This window comes from Dryas octopetala, chromosome 1, assembly GCF_963921425.1.
Source record: "Dryas octopetala chromosome 1, drDryOcto1.1, whole genome shotgun sequence".
Taxonomy (NCBI): Eukaryota; Viridiplantae; Streptophyta; class Magnoliopsida; order Rosales; family Rosaceae; genus Dryas; species Dryas octopetala.
In genome coordinates this window covers 10,037,105-10,050,143 of record NC_141366.1, presented here as the reverse complement: position 1 = coordinate 10,050,143, position 13,039 = coordinate 10,037,105, and the positions used below count along the sequence as shown (strand labels likewise).

The 13,039-nt window shown below is 35.4% G+C and overlaps 2 protein-coding genes and 1 non-coding gene across 3 annotated transcripts; all 3 read left to right on the top strand.

The window, feature by feature from the left end:
- The first annotated feature begins 653 nt into the window (after positions 1-653).
- Positions 654-3,654, top strand: LOC147297614 (patellin-4-like). The gene is made up of 4 exons (XM_086228905.1): positions 654-2,272; positions 2,499-2,629; positions 2,721-2,862; positions 3,099-3,654. The coding sequence occupies exons 1-4, from the start codon at positions 989-991 to the stop codon at positions 3,363-3,365; spliced, it is 1,824 nt and encodes a 607-aa protein (XP_086085031.1). The 5' UTR covers positions 654-988; the 3' UTR covers positions 3,366-3,654.
- A 340-nt stretch (positions 3,655-3,994) lies between these two features.
- On the top strand, positions 3,995-4,067 carry TRNAR-CCG (transfer RNA arginine (anticodon CCG)). Its single transcript has one exon. It is a non-coding gene; the product is annotated as a tRNA-Arg (tRNA).
- A 2,970-nt stretch (positions 4,068-7,037) lies between these two features.
- LOC147297612 (UPF0481 protein At3g47200-like) lies at positions 7,038-9,233 on the top strand. The gene is made up of 2 exons (XM_086228999.1): positions 7,038-7,218; positions 7,525-9,233. Exons 1-2 carry the CDS (start codon positions 7,192-7,194, stop codon positions 9,049-9,051), a joined length of 1,554 nt encoding a protein of 517 aa, XP_086085125.1. The 5' UTR covers positions 7,038-7,191; the 3' UTR covers positions 9,052-9,233.
- The last annotated feature ends 3,806 nt before the right edge of the window (positions 9,234-13,039 follow it).

Here is a 13,039-nt window from a genome sequence, read left to right as displayed (position 1 = left end):
TATACCAAGAAATTAAATGTCATATATATATTTTTTTTCATTGATTAAAATTTGTAGTTTATGAATCTATATATATATATATATATATTTTAATAAAATTAGAGGGGTTTTTATGTTATGGGGGTGTGTAGGACAGTAAGAGTGATGAGTTTGGTCATTAAATAAGAGGTTCTAGTTTTAAGTTTATAATTTACGAGATATGTGTGTGTGTCCTAATGTGATAAGGTTAATAAACATGTTATGTTAATATCATGAACTTTTTTTTTGAAACTATTAATAATTAAATAGGTCAAATTAGAATTGACTAATACCAGATTGATAGGAATCCGAAATGGCAGAAGCTAAAGATGGCACAAATAAAACTCAATTGCCACCCCTACTACAGTTTGGTCATTAAATAAGAGGTTCTAGTTTTAAGTTTATAATTTACGAGATATGTGTGTGTGTGTCCTAATGTGATAAGGTTAATAAACATGTTATGTTAATATCATGAACTTTTTTTTTGAAACCATTAATAATTAAATAGGTCAAATTAGAATTGACTAATACCAGATTGATAGGAATCCGAAATGGCAGAAGCTAAAGATGGAACAAATAAAACTCAATTGCCACCCCTACTACCTACTAGGTTAATTATAAAATTGGGAATTTGAGATTTGTGGTAGCCTGGTAAATAGGTCCTAATCCATTAATATTCTCTGAATAGATAAATTTGACCTTCTCGTTAAAGACTTGATAAATTTGTTACTCTGACAAGACAAGCTTAGATCCAAGAAATTTCCAACTCTCATTTAGAACCGTTTCATTACCCTCCAAATATAGAAACAGAGAAAACAGGGGAGAAAAACAGGGTACAAGTGTTAGGTCTTGGTTAATCTGCTTCAATCGTCTCACACCAATGCCTTCTCTTCTATATTTCATTTCTTTTGCAATTCTCAAATCAAATTTTAAAGAGAAAAATCTAAATTCTATCTGGTAAAGTTCAACCATGGCAACAGGAGAGAAGTCAGAAGATCGCCAGAAGGATAAAGCCACTTATTCTGAAGAACAAGAAAAAGAGCCATCCAAGGATATCCTAGACAAGGGTATTGAAAGTGAGGATGTGAAAAATGCAGGGGAAACTTTTGAATCAGAAAAGAATGAGGCTGTAATTGAAGAGGTGAAGAAGGTGAATGAAGCTGAAGCAAGGGAGATTGTGGTGGAGGACAAGAAAGAGGAAGCCGAATTAGGGGAGGTGGTTGTGGAGGAAGAGAAGAAGAATGATCAGGTTGAGGAAGGATATGTTTCAGAATCTACTACAGTTGAGAAAAGTTCATCTGACTTGAAAGAGCATGAGAGAAGGGCATTGATGGAGCTGAGATCGAAGATTGAAAAGGCAATACACGAGAACAAGTTGCTTAAGGAAAATGAGGATCAAGTAGTAAGGCATGAGAAGGAAAAGATATTGGAGAAGGAAGGTGGAGAGAAAGAGGAAGATGTGAAAGAAACTGAGAAAGAGAAGGAAACTTCTGAGAAGGTAGAAGAGATTGAAGAGAAGGAAAAGGTATTGGAGATGGAAGGTGGAGAGGAAAAGAAAATAATGGAAAATGTGGGGAAAGCAGAAGAGAATGAAGCTGCAAAAGCAGCAGTAGAAGAAAGTTTGGTAGTGATAGAAGAGAAAAAAGATGCTGAAGAGAATAAAGCTTCCAAGAAAGAAGATGAGGAAAAGGAGAACAATGTGGCTATTGATCAGGAAAGAAAGGTTGATGTGATCAATAAGGATATTGCAATTTGGGGGGTGCCCTTATTGCCTAGTAAAGGAGATAATAGCACTGATGTGATACTATTGAAGTTCTTGAGGGCCAGGGAGTTCGAGGTCAATGATGCTTTTGAGATGTTGAGGAATACCCTCCAATGGAGGAAGGACAACAAGATCGATTCGATCTTGGATGAGGACTTTGGTGATGATCTTCGTTCCATAAGGCACATGAATGGTGTGGGTCGTGAAGGACACCCAGTTTGTTACAGCAGCTTTAAGATGCTTGGGGATGAAGAGGTATACAACAAGATACTAGGGACTGATGAGAAGCGTGAAAAGTTTATAAGGTGGAGGGTTCAACTATTGGAGAAAACAATTCAGATGCTCGACTTTAACCCTGGTGGGATGTCCTCAATACTCCTAGTCAATGATCTCAAGGAAATGCCTGGTCCTTCTAAGAAGGAGTTTCGTCTTGTTACGAAGCAGGTGGTTGCGCTGCTTCAGGACAATTATCCTGAATTTGTTGGAAGAAATGTAAGAATTTCTTCATATGCAACTCTCTTATTCATGACACTTTGATTTGTTCATTAATCTAAGTTTAGCCTCAACTTTATTTGGGCACAATGTCCATTTTTAGATCACTATAAACTATCAATGCTCCAAGTTTATCAACCAATCAAGACTAATAATACTAGCTAGAGTAGTGTTCATTAATGTTTCTTGTACTGCAAGTGATGGAACCGTTTATTTTCCTCTGCAGATCTTCATCAATGTTCCTTTCTGGTACTATGCCTTCAGTGCTAGCGCTCTCCTAACACCTTTCTTAACCCCAAGAACCAATAGCAAATTCGTCTTTGCTCGCCCTTCCAGGGTCACAGAAGTCTTGCTCAAGTAATATATATCTCTTCAATGTCATTAATTAATAGGTGGTAATTGGTCTATTTGGAACTACTGAACCAAATTTGAAGCTTCTTCATTGCAGGTACATAGCTGCAGAGGAGCTACCAGTCCATTATGGAGGGCTGAGGCGGGAAAATGATTCCGACTTCTATACTGAAGATGCTGTCTCAGAGATTACCGTCCATCAATCATCATCAGAAACCATTCAAATCCCAGCACCAGAGGTATATGCACTTAAAGAAGTTTTCACATTCTTTAATTATTTTTTTAACCCTGTAATTGGATCTCTTAGATTCATTTCCTCTTCTTCATTATATTCATGATGAAAAACTCTCATTCAGACAAAACATATTTGTAAATACTTTCACCCAATGTTGTACTTGTTCATTGCAACATTAGCATGGAAATTATATGGTAAAGCCAAAACCATTTTAATGTTTTAATGTTTTATGTGAAACAGGTAGGAACTACTTTAATCTGGGAGGTTACTGTGATGGGTTGGGAAGTGAACTACAAGGAAGAATTTTTCCCAACTGATGAGGGATCATACGGCATTATTATTTCAAAGGGAAGGAAGATTAATGCTGTGCAAGAGGGTCCTATCCGAAATTCTTTCATGAACAACGAACCTGGAAATGTTGTGCTCACTATTGAGAATGGATCAATGATCAAGAAGAAGCGCCTTTGTTACCGATACAAGATCAAGAATACTTCTTCTTCCTCTTAAAAGATCACAGTTGTTAACACCACCCAATGTAACAGTACCTGTAACAAGTTTTATGAAATGGTTTGAGATAGGCAGTAGGCCTGGGAAGTCCATACCATGGTATATATGCGTGTTCTTCTTTGAGTTTCTGTATTGGATATATCATCTATCTACATAGCTAGTAAAGAAACATTTGAAGTTTCTTTTTGCAATGACAATGCCACTTCTGGCAACATGGTTTTAGCCTTGTGGATTTGTTTCCTACCTGGAATTGGATTCATTTTGTATAAAATATATATTGCAATTTGATTTTTTTCTTTTTCTTTCTTATAGTTGTACAAGTGAATGATTGCATGAGCATCCAAATGACAAATTCTTTTTATTTCTTCAATTTTGTTCTATGAACTTTGCAGATGCCATTCACAAAACCCTGTTGCCAGCATTAAACAATTTGACACCGCCATTTTTGTGAACCTTGAAGTTATGTTGCTCTGTATGTTAATCCTTGACTGACTCTAATTGTAGCATCATCCTGAGAGATGAACATGCATGTCTTTTTAAAAGTTCTATTAATAAGGCTTGAAGAAGCAACTAAAGGTGTAAAGAAACGTCTTGTATATATAAAGAGTTTTGTACATTTTCTATTAACTGATCGCGTGGCCTAATGGATAAGGCGCTCGCCTCCGGAGCGGGAGATTGTGGGTTCGAGTCCCATCGCGATCGTTCCCTTTCATCGTTTTTTTTTCTTTTTTAATAAAAACTGACATACTGACATGCTTGAGTGAAAACATCTTAAGCAACTACTGTTGGATCAAATTCAACGGTGGTCTTTAATCTTAAATCAACAAATGAAACTAACTTCTTTTTTTTTTAATATAAAAACTGACTTGGTTTACCCACATATATAAATAAAAAACGCCTTTTAACTTATTGTTGTATATCAAAAATCACAATTCTAATCTCTTGGTCATTATTGATTACGAAAATTCATGATCACTAATTGTTTATCTCAAAATGGTTTATATTATATTCAAAAGAATAAAAATCATGATCACTAATCTCTTTGAATGAGAGATGGATATTAATTGGAGATTATGATCGGTTTAACCTTTGAAACTATAACCAAATTTATTTTTTTAAAATTAACTCAAGAAGAGAATCCCACATTGAAAATAAGTTAAATATCACAAATGTTTATAAGCTCAATTACTAGGTTAATATTTGCCGAGCCTGGTAGCGTGGGCTTGTAACTAAACAGGGCATTAAAGTGATTGGTTGTGTGAGAAACACCAGGTAGAAGAGGTGATGTTGAGGTCCCTTTACGCCCTAAGCTCTCGGGTCAGTAGAGCACTACACTCTGTATGGGTGTTCCACTCTCTATGGGTGGGTAGCAAAGCAAATTAAAAATTGGTCTGGTTACCAAGCGTGCTACCTGGCTAAACCCCTCATGACACACAATCACTTTTTTGTTTTCTCTGCAAAATAAAGGTAGAGAGGTCTGTAAAACAAGAAGACAGTAAAAACATTCAAAGCGAATTAATTGGTACATTTATCAAACTTTGACGGTAAATATTCAAAGTATATCTTGTTCAGTAGTGCTAGATATACCACATTTTTATACCATAATTTCATACCACCTTATGTGGCAACTTACATGGCATTCATACATTGGATACTAAAAAATAAAAATAAAAACCCAAAAAGAAAAAGAAAAACTCTGTCCAATAAAGTAATGACACGTGAGATGGTATAAAAATGTGGTATAAGAAATGTGGTAAGTATAGCATTATTCTATCTCAGTAGTGCTAGATATACCACATTTTTATACCATAATTTCATACCACCTTATGTGGCAACTTACATGGCATTCATACATTAGATATGTTTTGTCTTACCAATTCGCTTAATCTCATTCAAAGTTGGTAAACAAACCACTAAATATCCAAACACCAATTGATGTCCCACACCATATCCAAACACCAGTTGAAACAAGAAGACAGTAAAAACATTCAAAGCGAATTAATTGGTACATTTATCAAACTTTGACGGTAAATATTCAAAGTATATCTTGTTCAGTAGTGCTAGATATACCACATTTTTATACCATAATTTCATACCACCTTATGTGGCAACTTACATGGCATTCATACATTGGATACTAAAAAATAAAAATAAAAACCCAAAAAGAAAAAGAAAAACTCTGTCCAATAAAGTAATGACACGTGAGATGGTATAAAAATGTGGTATAAGAAATGTGGTAAGTATAGCATTATTCTATCTCAGTAGTGCTAGATATACCACATTTTTATACCATAATTTCATACCACCTTATGTGGCAACTTACATGGCATTCATACATTGGATACTAAAAAATAAAAATAAAAACCCAAAAAGAAAAAGAAAAACTCTGTCCAATAAAGTAATGACACGTGAGATGGTATAAAAATGTGGTATAAGAAATGTGGTAAGTATAGCATTATTCTATCTCAGTAGTGCTAGATATACCACATTTTTATACCATAATTTCATACCACCTTATGTGGCAACTTACATGGCATTCATACATTAGATATGTTTTGTCTTACCAATTCGCTTAATCTCATTCAAAGTTGGTAAACAAACCACTAAATATCCAAACACCAATTGATGTCCCACACCATATCCAAACACCAGTTGATGTCCCACACCATAAGAACAGATGGATTTGGTAATTGTGGGTTTTAAATTGGATTGAGGAACTGTACATGTGGAACAATCAAGTGAATTTCATTAGATGGTTCGTTCTAGTAAACTAGTAAAGTACTTCGAATTTTCAAGTACTGTCTGGAACTACACCAAAATTAAAACGTTTGTTTTTTATATGTAAATCTCGAACTTGACTATTATCCTTGTAGCAAGTGTCTAGGCCCCAAAAACATTGGCGTGGTGGCCTAACAATGAGTTCAGATCCTCTTGAGGGTTAAATTTTTTTTTTTTTAAATGTTAAAAATCTTTAATTAACTCAAATTGGAGTTAGTTTTTTAAATTTCTCTTGATTTTTGGGTTGATATTAGAATCTACCGTGTTTCTTAATTATGGCATGACAAGTAATTTGTTAGAACTTTGTGTCCAGTTCGTTGCTTATGTGGAATGAATTGGGCCGCATTTGAAAAGCTAAAATAGGTGGGCCGCATCTGAAAAGCTAAAATAGATGGGCCGAATCGTTTGTCCCATAGTGAAACTGGGCCTATATCTAATCAACTAAAAAATTGAAAAAATAGTAATTCAACCCCAATGAGGCTGGTTCTTCCAGAAGTACTATATAATTAGCCTCCTGACTCTGGACCGTTCATACTATGTTTTCTTTGATTTGGTTTGCGTCAAAGTCTTGTTGTGCTACAGAGGACCCATCAACTCAACTTCATTATGTCGCATTTAACTGGAAACTTCACTCCTCGGCTGTGGAGAAATAAAAAAGTGAACCAGGCAGCACGGCAGACGCGTAGCAGGTGATGAAAATTTTAAATTATTAACCTTTTAATTTAACTACTTTTAAAGTTTTTATTAAGGGTATTCACATTTCATAGCTCACTTTGCTCGAAATTTCCAAGGATCAGAATTCAGAAAAGAAACGCGTTTATCAAATGGAGAGTGACAGAAATTTTGTGATAACTTACCCCACCAGCATTATCAAATGGAATATTCAGCCTTTTGTCTTCATCCCGCTCTTCCTAACTCCACAGATATTATAAAGGGGAAGGGACATGGGAGTAGAGTCATGCTACTGGGGTATTACTATATCTGAACTTCATTGTTAAGCTATAAAACTAAGGCATTGGTCAAGCGACAGTGGGAAAATTCTGCTGAGATGAATAAATCCAGAGAGGAAATTCAGGTAATAAAACATCTCTCTCTCTCTCTATAGAAAATTAGAAATAAATAAGTTTAATTAATTTGCATGCAGTACCAACTACCAACGCACCAAAGCAAAAATGTTTGCTTCTAATTGGCAATTAGATGGATCATTGATGTAAAGGAAAAAAGAATCATATAGACATACATGTGTACTTCATACACAGACATATATATATATATATATATATGTATGTATTCTTTATATGCATAGCGTTCTTCTCTTTCGCTCTGTTTTCTCTTTTATTTCCCTCATCTTCTTTACATTGATTTACCTATAAAACTGTAGGAAGCCAAAGCAAGCTTCGCGGATATGAAAGATATGATGAAGAAGGTGATTACAGAAAAGCTCCAAAAATTGAATCCGCTGACAGAGGAGATGAGCATCTTTAGAGTTCCACATGAACTTCGACAAGTCAATAATGAAGCCTACAGCGCTAGCGTTGTGTCAATTGGGCCACTGAATCATGGAAATGACACCGTTAAAGCTATGAGAGAGTATAAATGGCATTACACACAATACTTTTTCCAACGAATGGAAGATCCTCAACAGTGCTTGGAAGAGTGCACGAATGCAATTTATGGTTTAGATGCGGAGGTTCGTCAAAGCTATGCTGAAAAGATGAGCTGTGAGGCGGATGGTCTTGCAGAAATGATGTTGGTTGATGGTTGCTTCACATTGGAGCTTTTCCTCAGGTATGAGCAATACGTGAATGGGACTTTAACTGACAAATCTGATCCAATATTCAATAGTGCTTGGATGATCCCAGCTCTTCGACATGATCTGGCATTACTTGAAAATCAGATCCCTTTCTTTATTCTCAAATTTTTGTATGGTGTTGTCAAGCCTCATCTCAGGGGTGAAGCGTCATATTCCGCGGCTAGCCTTGCTCTCAAGTTCCTTCATCCTCTTAGCCGAAAGGCAATACCAGACACGGCGGACATAGAGTGCAAGCATTTGCTCCATCTCTTGTATAAATTCTATTTCCTCCCTGCAGCACAAGATAATTTGAACTCTACAGTAATTACTATCGAGCAGACAAATGGTGAGCACGAACCAGCTGATCACTTGTCAATCCAGGTCACCGGACTCACCACTGAATTTGATGACTCCACTGATGAGATCACCACACTCACCACTGACTTGAGTGAGGAGATCCTACTTCTTCCTACAATGAAAGGACCTTCACTTTGTTCATTGATTTATCCAGTAAGGGAAGTTAAAACATGGGCATTCAAATACAGCGCTTCACAACTTATATATGGTCACATCAAGTTTGAAAAAGGGTCCACAGAGGACGGTTTGTTGAACATAACTTTCGAGCAACTGAGAAGTGAAGTGATCATCAGAATCCCACCGGTGTCAATTGATGAGACAACGGATTCAGTTTTTCGGAACTTGATTGCTTTCGAGCAATGCAGTCTCAAGAGTAGGCATCATGTTACTTCTTATGCCATCCTCATGAAGAGTCTCATCCGTTCCTCAAAGGATATCAAAAGACTTTGGTATAGAGGAATCATAATTAATCACATTGGGATTGAAGGCCAAAAACTAATTTGGGAAAAAGGGATCATAATGAATCACAATGGGATTGAAGGCCAAGAATATTGGACTCACTTCCAAAGTATGCTAGATCAAGTTGTTGTCAAGTACAACAACTTCTATTTTGCTAATTTGTGCGCCCAAGTGAATGCAACAACAGACAGGTGGTACATCAAGCCGATTATTTTCCGCACTAAGAACTTGGTTAATCAAATGATGGACAAGATAATATCATTTTATGTTTCGCTTCTCCTTACCATTTTGACTTTTTGATAGTGGATAGTCGACCTAGTTGTTGAGTATTGTGAGAGTCATGTTGGTCCACTTGTTTGCTAGATTGTGGGAAAGTGGTCTTTTCTTTTCTGTTTTTTATGACCCATATATTATGGGAATGTTTATGTAGTCGTGTGATCTAAAAATGTAGTAATAATAGTTTACCGAGTAATTTCGACCAACAGTGATTGCTAATTATCAAAGGGGGTCTGCACAAGATTACCTAATTTGGAACTCAATGATTGTATTGACAATAACTTGACATTTTGACATTTGATTGAGTACGTATGCACTTTCATCAGGTTCTTCTTGTTATAAAACTTTAACCTCCAAGTCTAGAAGCTTTTGCATAGACAAGTTGACTAAAAAGTGATTCAAGGAAACCCTTTAACAAATGATAAAAACTAACTTTTGTTGTATATCAAAAATCATGCACAATTCTAATCTCTTAATTGGTCATTATTGATTACGAAAATTCATGATCACTAATTGTTTATCTCAAAATGGTTTACATTATTATATTCAAAAGAATAAAATTCATGATCCATCACTAATCTCTTTGAATGAGAGATGGATATTAATTGGAGATCATGATCGGTTTAACCTTTGAAACTATCACCAAATTCATTTTTAAAAAATTAACTTGATCAAGAAGAGAATCCCACATTGAAAATAAGTTGAATATCATAAATGTTTATAAGGTCAATTACTAGGTTAATGATTGTCAAGCTTGGTAGCGTGGACTTGTAACTAAACAAGGGATTAAAGTGATTATGTACAATGACTTTATATGCTATGCTATATGCTATATTTAGCATTTAGCAATAGTTTTTATGTTTTTTGTTCCAATGGCACAAAAGCTATAGCTATATGTTAATATGTTTATATTTTTAATATATTTATATATATCTTTATAAATTAAATTTAATATATTAAATTATTTTAATAATTATATTATTGTAAATATTTTAATGATATCTCTAATATGTGAATTTTCAAGTACTGCCTGGAACTAGCTAGACCAAAACTGCAATGGTATCTTCTTCTTTTTCCCGGTACACAAACTGCAATGTTATCATCAATTTAATTAATTAATGTTCATGTTTACCATCTCACATGCAACGTTTATTTTTATATGTAAATCTTGAACTTGACCACTATCCTTTAGCAAGTGTGTCACTAGGCCCCAAAACCATTGGCATGGTGGCCTAACAATGAGTTCAGCTTTACAGTCAACACAACTAATTTTTTGTGTTAGATTCTAATTAACATGATGCACCACTGGTCACGGGGTCAGCCCATCAAGAGAATCATGCATGGTGATGCTGCATTTAGAATTTGTGCACAAATTTAAACAATGACTCCCACCAAAACTAGATAATATTTTAGATCATCGGTTCAAAACTCCAAATTAAACCCAAAAAAACAAAAATCAAATTTTAACTACTTTCCCACAATCTAGCAAACAAGTGGACCAACATGACTGCCAAAAATTCTACCAAAAAGTTAAAGTCTACAAAGTAATGAGAACTTTCGACCAAAAAAAAAAAACAAAGTAATGAGAACCGAAATATAAAATGATATAAATGGTAACAAGGTAACTAAAACATATAATTAACACGCAGCCAGAAACATATACTTTTCAATTAAGATCTACTCAATCCATCTACGTACGTACATGATTTCAATTTGGTTTTTCTTCAACAAACATTTCTTTCTTTTTTTTTTTTTCTTTTTTTTTTCTCCTTCAAGATTGTAATTCACGGACACAAAACATACGACCAGGCCTTGGTCCACAACAAATGTCCCACTCCACAGTCTCCACCACAACGAGAACCACACAAAATGAAGAAAAATAGAAAACATAACACCTCAAGGCAAAAGCCACATGCAGATCACCAGCAGTAATTAATTAATATATGAGCAGTAAGTTGTTCCTCTAACGCGTTTTTCGAGCTCTTTCAACGAAAAGGAGTGAAGAGCAAAGTAATATTTTGACAAAGAAAAAAAGAGCAAAGTAATATCCCTTTTTTGGTTACGAAAGTGTATTATCCCCTTTTAACTAGGATGAAGGTTTACTGTGTATTGCAGGTCGACCAATAATGGATGATAGTTAATCATCCATTCAGAAGGTGAAAGAGGGTCTGAATCTGGATCATTAGGGGCCTCCAATTAATTGCCATTCAGCAAAACGTTTCCACTTCAAGGAGAGGTAAAACAAGCCTTTGTTCTAAACTCGTAATTAGCTAGAAAGGGAGGGTTTCTGTATCCCAAACAAATGTGCGGCACTGAGAGTGACAATGATCACCAACTGGCACGTTAACATTACACTGGAATCCCACATTGAAAAGAAATTAAATGATATATGTGTTTAAAAAGACTATTCCAAACTCAAATAGTGCTGAGCCTAGTAATATAGGCTTATAACTAAGTAGGACATTAAAGTGATTGGTTGTATGAGCTAAGTTAAGCTAGATGGGTGAGGTGCTTTGTTGAGCACGTACGCCCCAAAACCCTCGGGTTAGTAGGGCACCCTCACCCACTACGGGTGAGAAGCAAATCATATATTGAGTAGCGCCCGCCTCACATCCTACAATCACTTTTTTGTTCTCTTTAAAATATGGACTATTGTCAGTCTCAAATGTTGCCGCCTTAGCTTGCTGCTTTGGCTCAAACCCTCACAACCCACGATCACTCTATTGTTTTTGCTACAAATTGATAGGATATGATATGTAAAACTCTTCAGACTGCCAAGTACTGCCAAAGTTTTGTCAATTAATAGTTGGTACGATTAATGAATTAAACTATAAATAAATCTCTGAAAGCAAAACATGTATAATTATAAATTTATAACATATAATTAACTAACTTTGAGTTTCCTTCAATATATATAAACTTTGGAATAAGCCTCACAGAGAGCACAAGAACATATAGATTGTAACGGGCATTTTATTGGATCTGTGGGTTTGTAGCGAATCTGGGCGTATAGGACAAATCCTCGTAGCTGAGATATATGTTGGGACTGTTCTTGGGGCTAAAAATGGCTAAAGGAAAATAATATAAACAAAATTGCAGTGGAGTCTGATTCTGTCTTGTTAGTTTCGTTGTTGAAGGAGAGTCATACGCCTCTTCACCCTTTTTTTCTCTAATTAATGGCTGCAGATGCCTCCTTGACCAGTTTGTTTTCACGATATAAGAAAGCAAATCTATTGACTCGATCGGTGAAGTTTTACCGGCTAGCTCTAGCTCTTCCAATTAATTAAGTTGAGCATAATAATAGAATCCCACATTGAAAACAAATACAATCATGCTAATGTTGTAAGTGTTTACACAAAACTTTATAATTGCTGAGCCTGATAGCAAGGGCCTGTAATTAAACTGGACATTAAAATGATTGGTTGTATGATGGAAATTGAGTGAGAGTTTGTAAGGTGGTGTCTACCGTACACTAAGTCACTAAGCAGGCAAGCCTTTAATCCCTCAGGTTAGCCATCAGGTTAGAATTAAGTAGGGTATCCCTAGCTACCCACTATGGGTAGGTAGCAAATCACCTACATTTGTAAAAATACGTGTGCTGCCTGGCTTAACACCTCATGGTCCTCATCACAATCACTTTTTTTTCTTTTTTCTTTTTTCTTTTTTTCCGCTACCAGATGAGCTGATGCCAAGTTTCAAGGAGAGTGTATTAGCGAAAACCTAAATCAGAATTTTCATCAATTTAATTGATGGATTCACCACTTGGACCTCAAATTAATTGTTTTTTTTATGTAGCTGGAAATTCGTTTTGTACATATATATCCCCACCGTTAAGAACAAAACCGGGGGTCCAGTACGTACTCTTGGTTTCAACTTTCAAATTAGGGGTTGTGGCCGGGTTCCTCTATAGCCAATCATTCCCTCCTTATTTGCAGGCTAGGCTTTGAAATAGACAAATTCGAGTCTTGATGATATCTTTTGTCCAAATTTTTTCATTCAAGAAAAAAAAAAA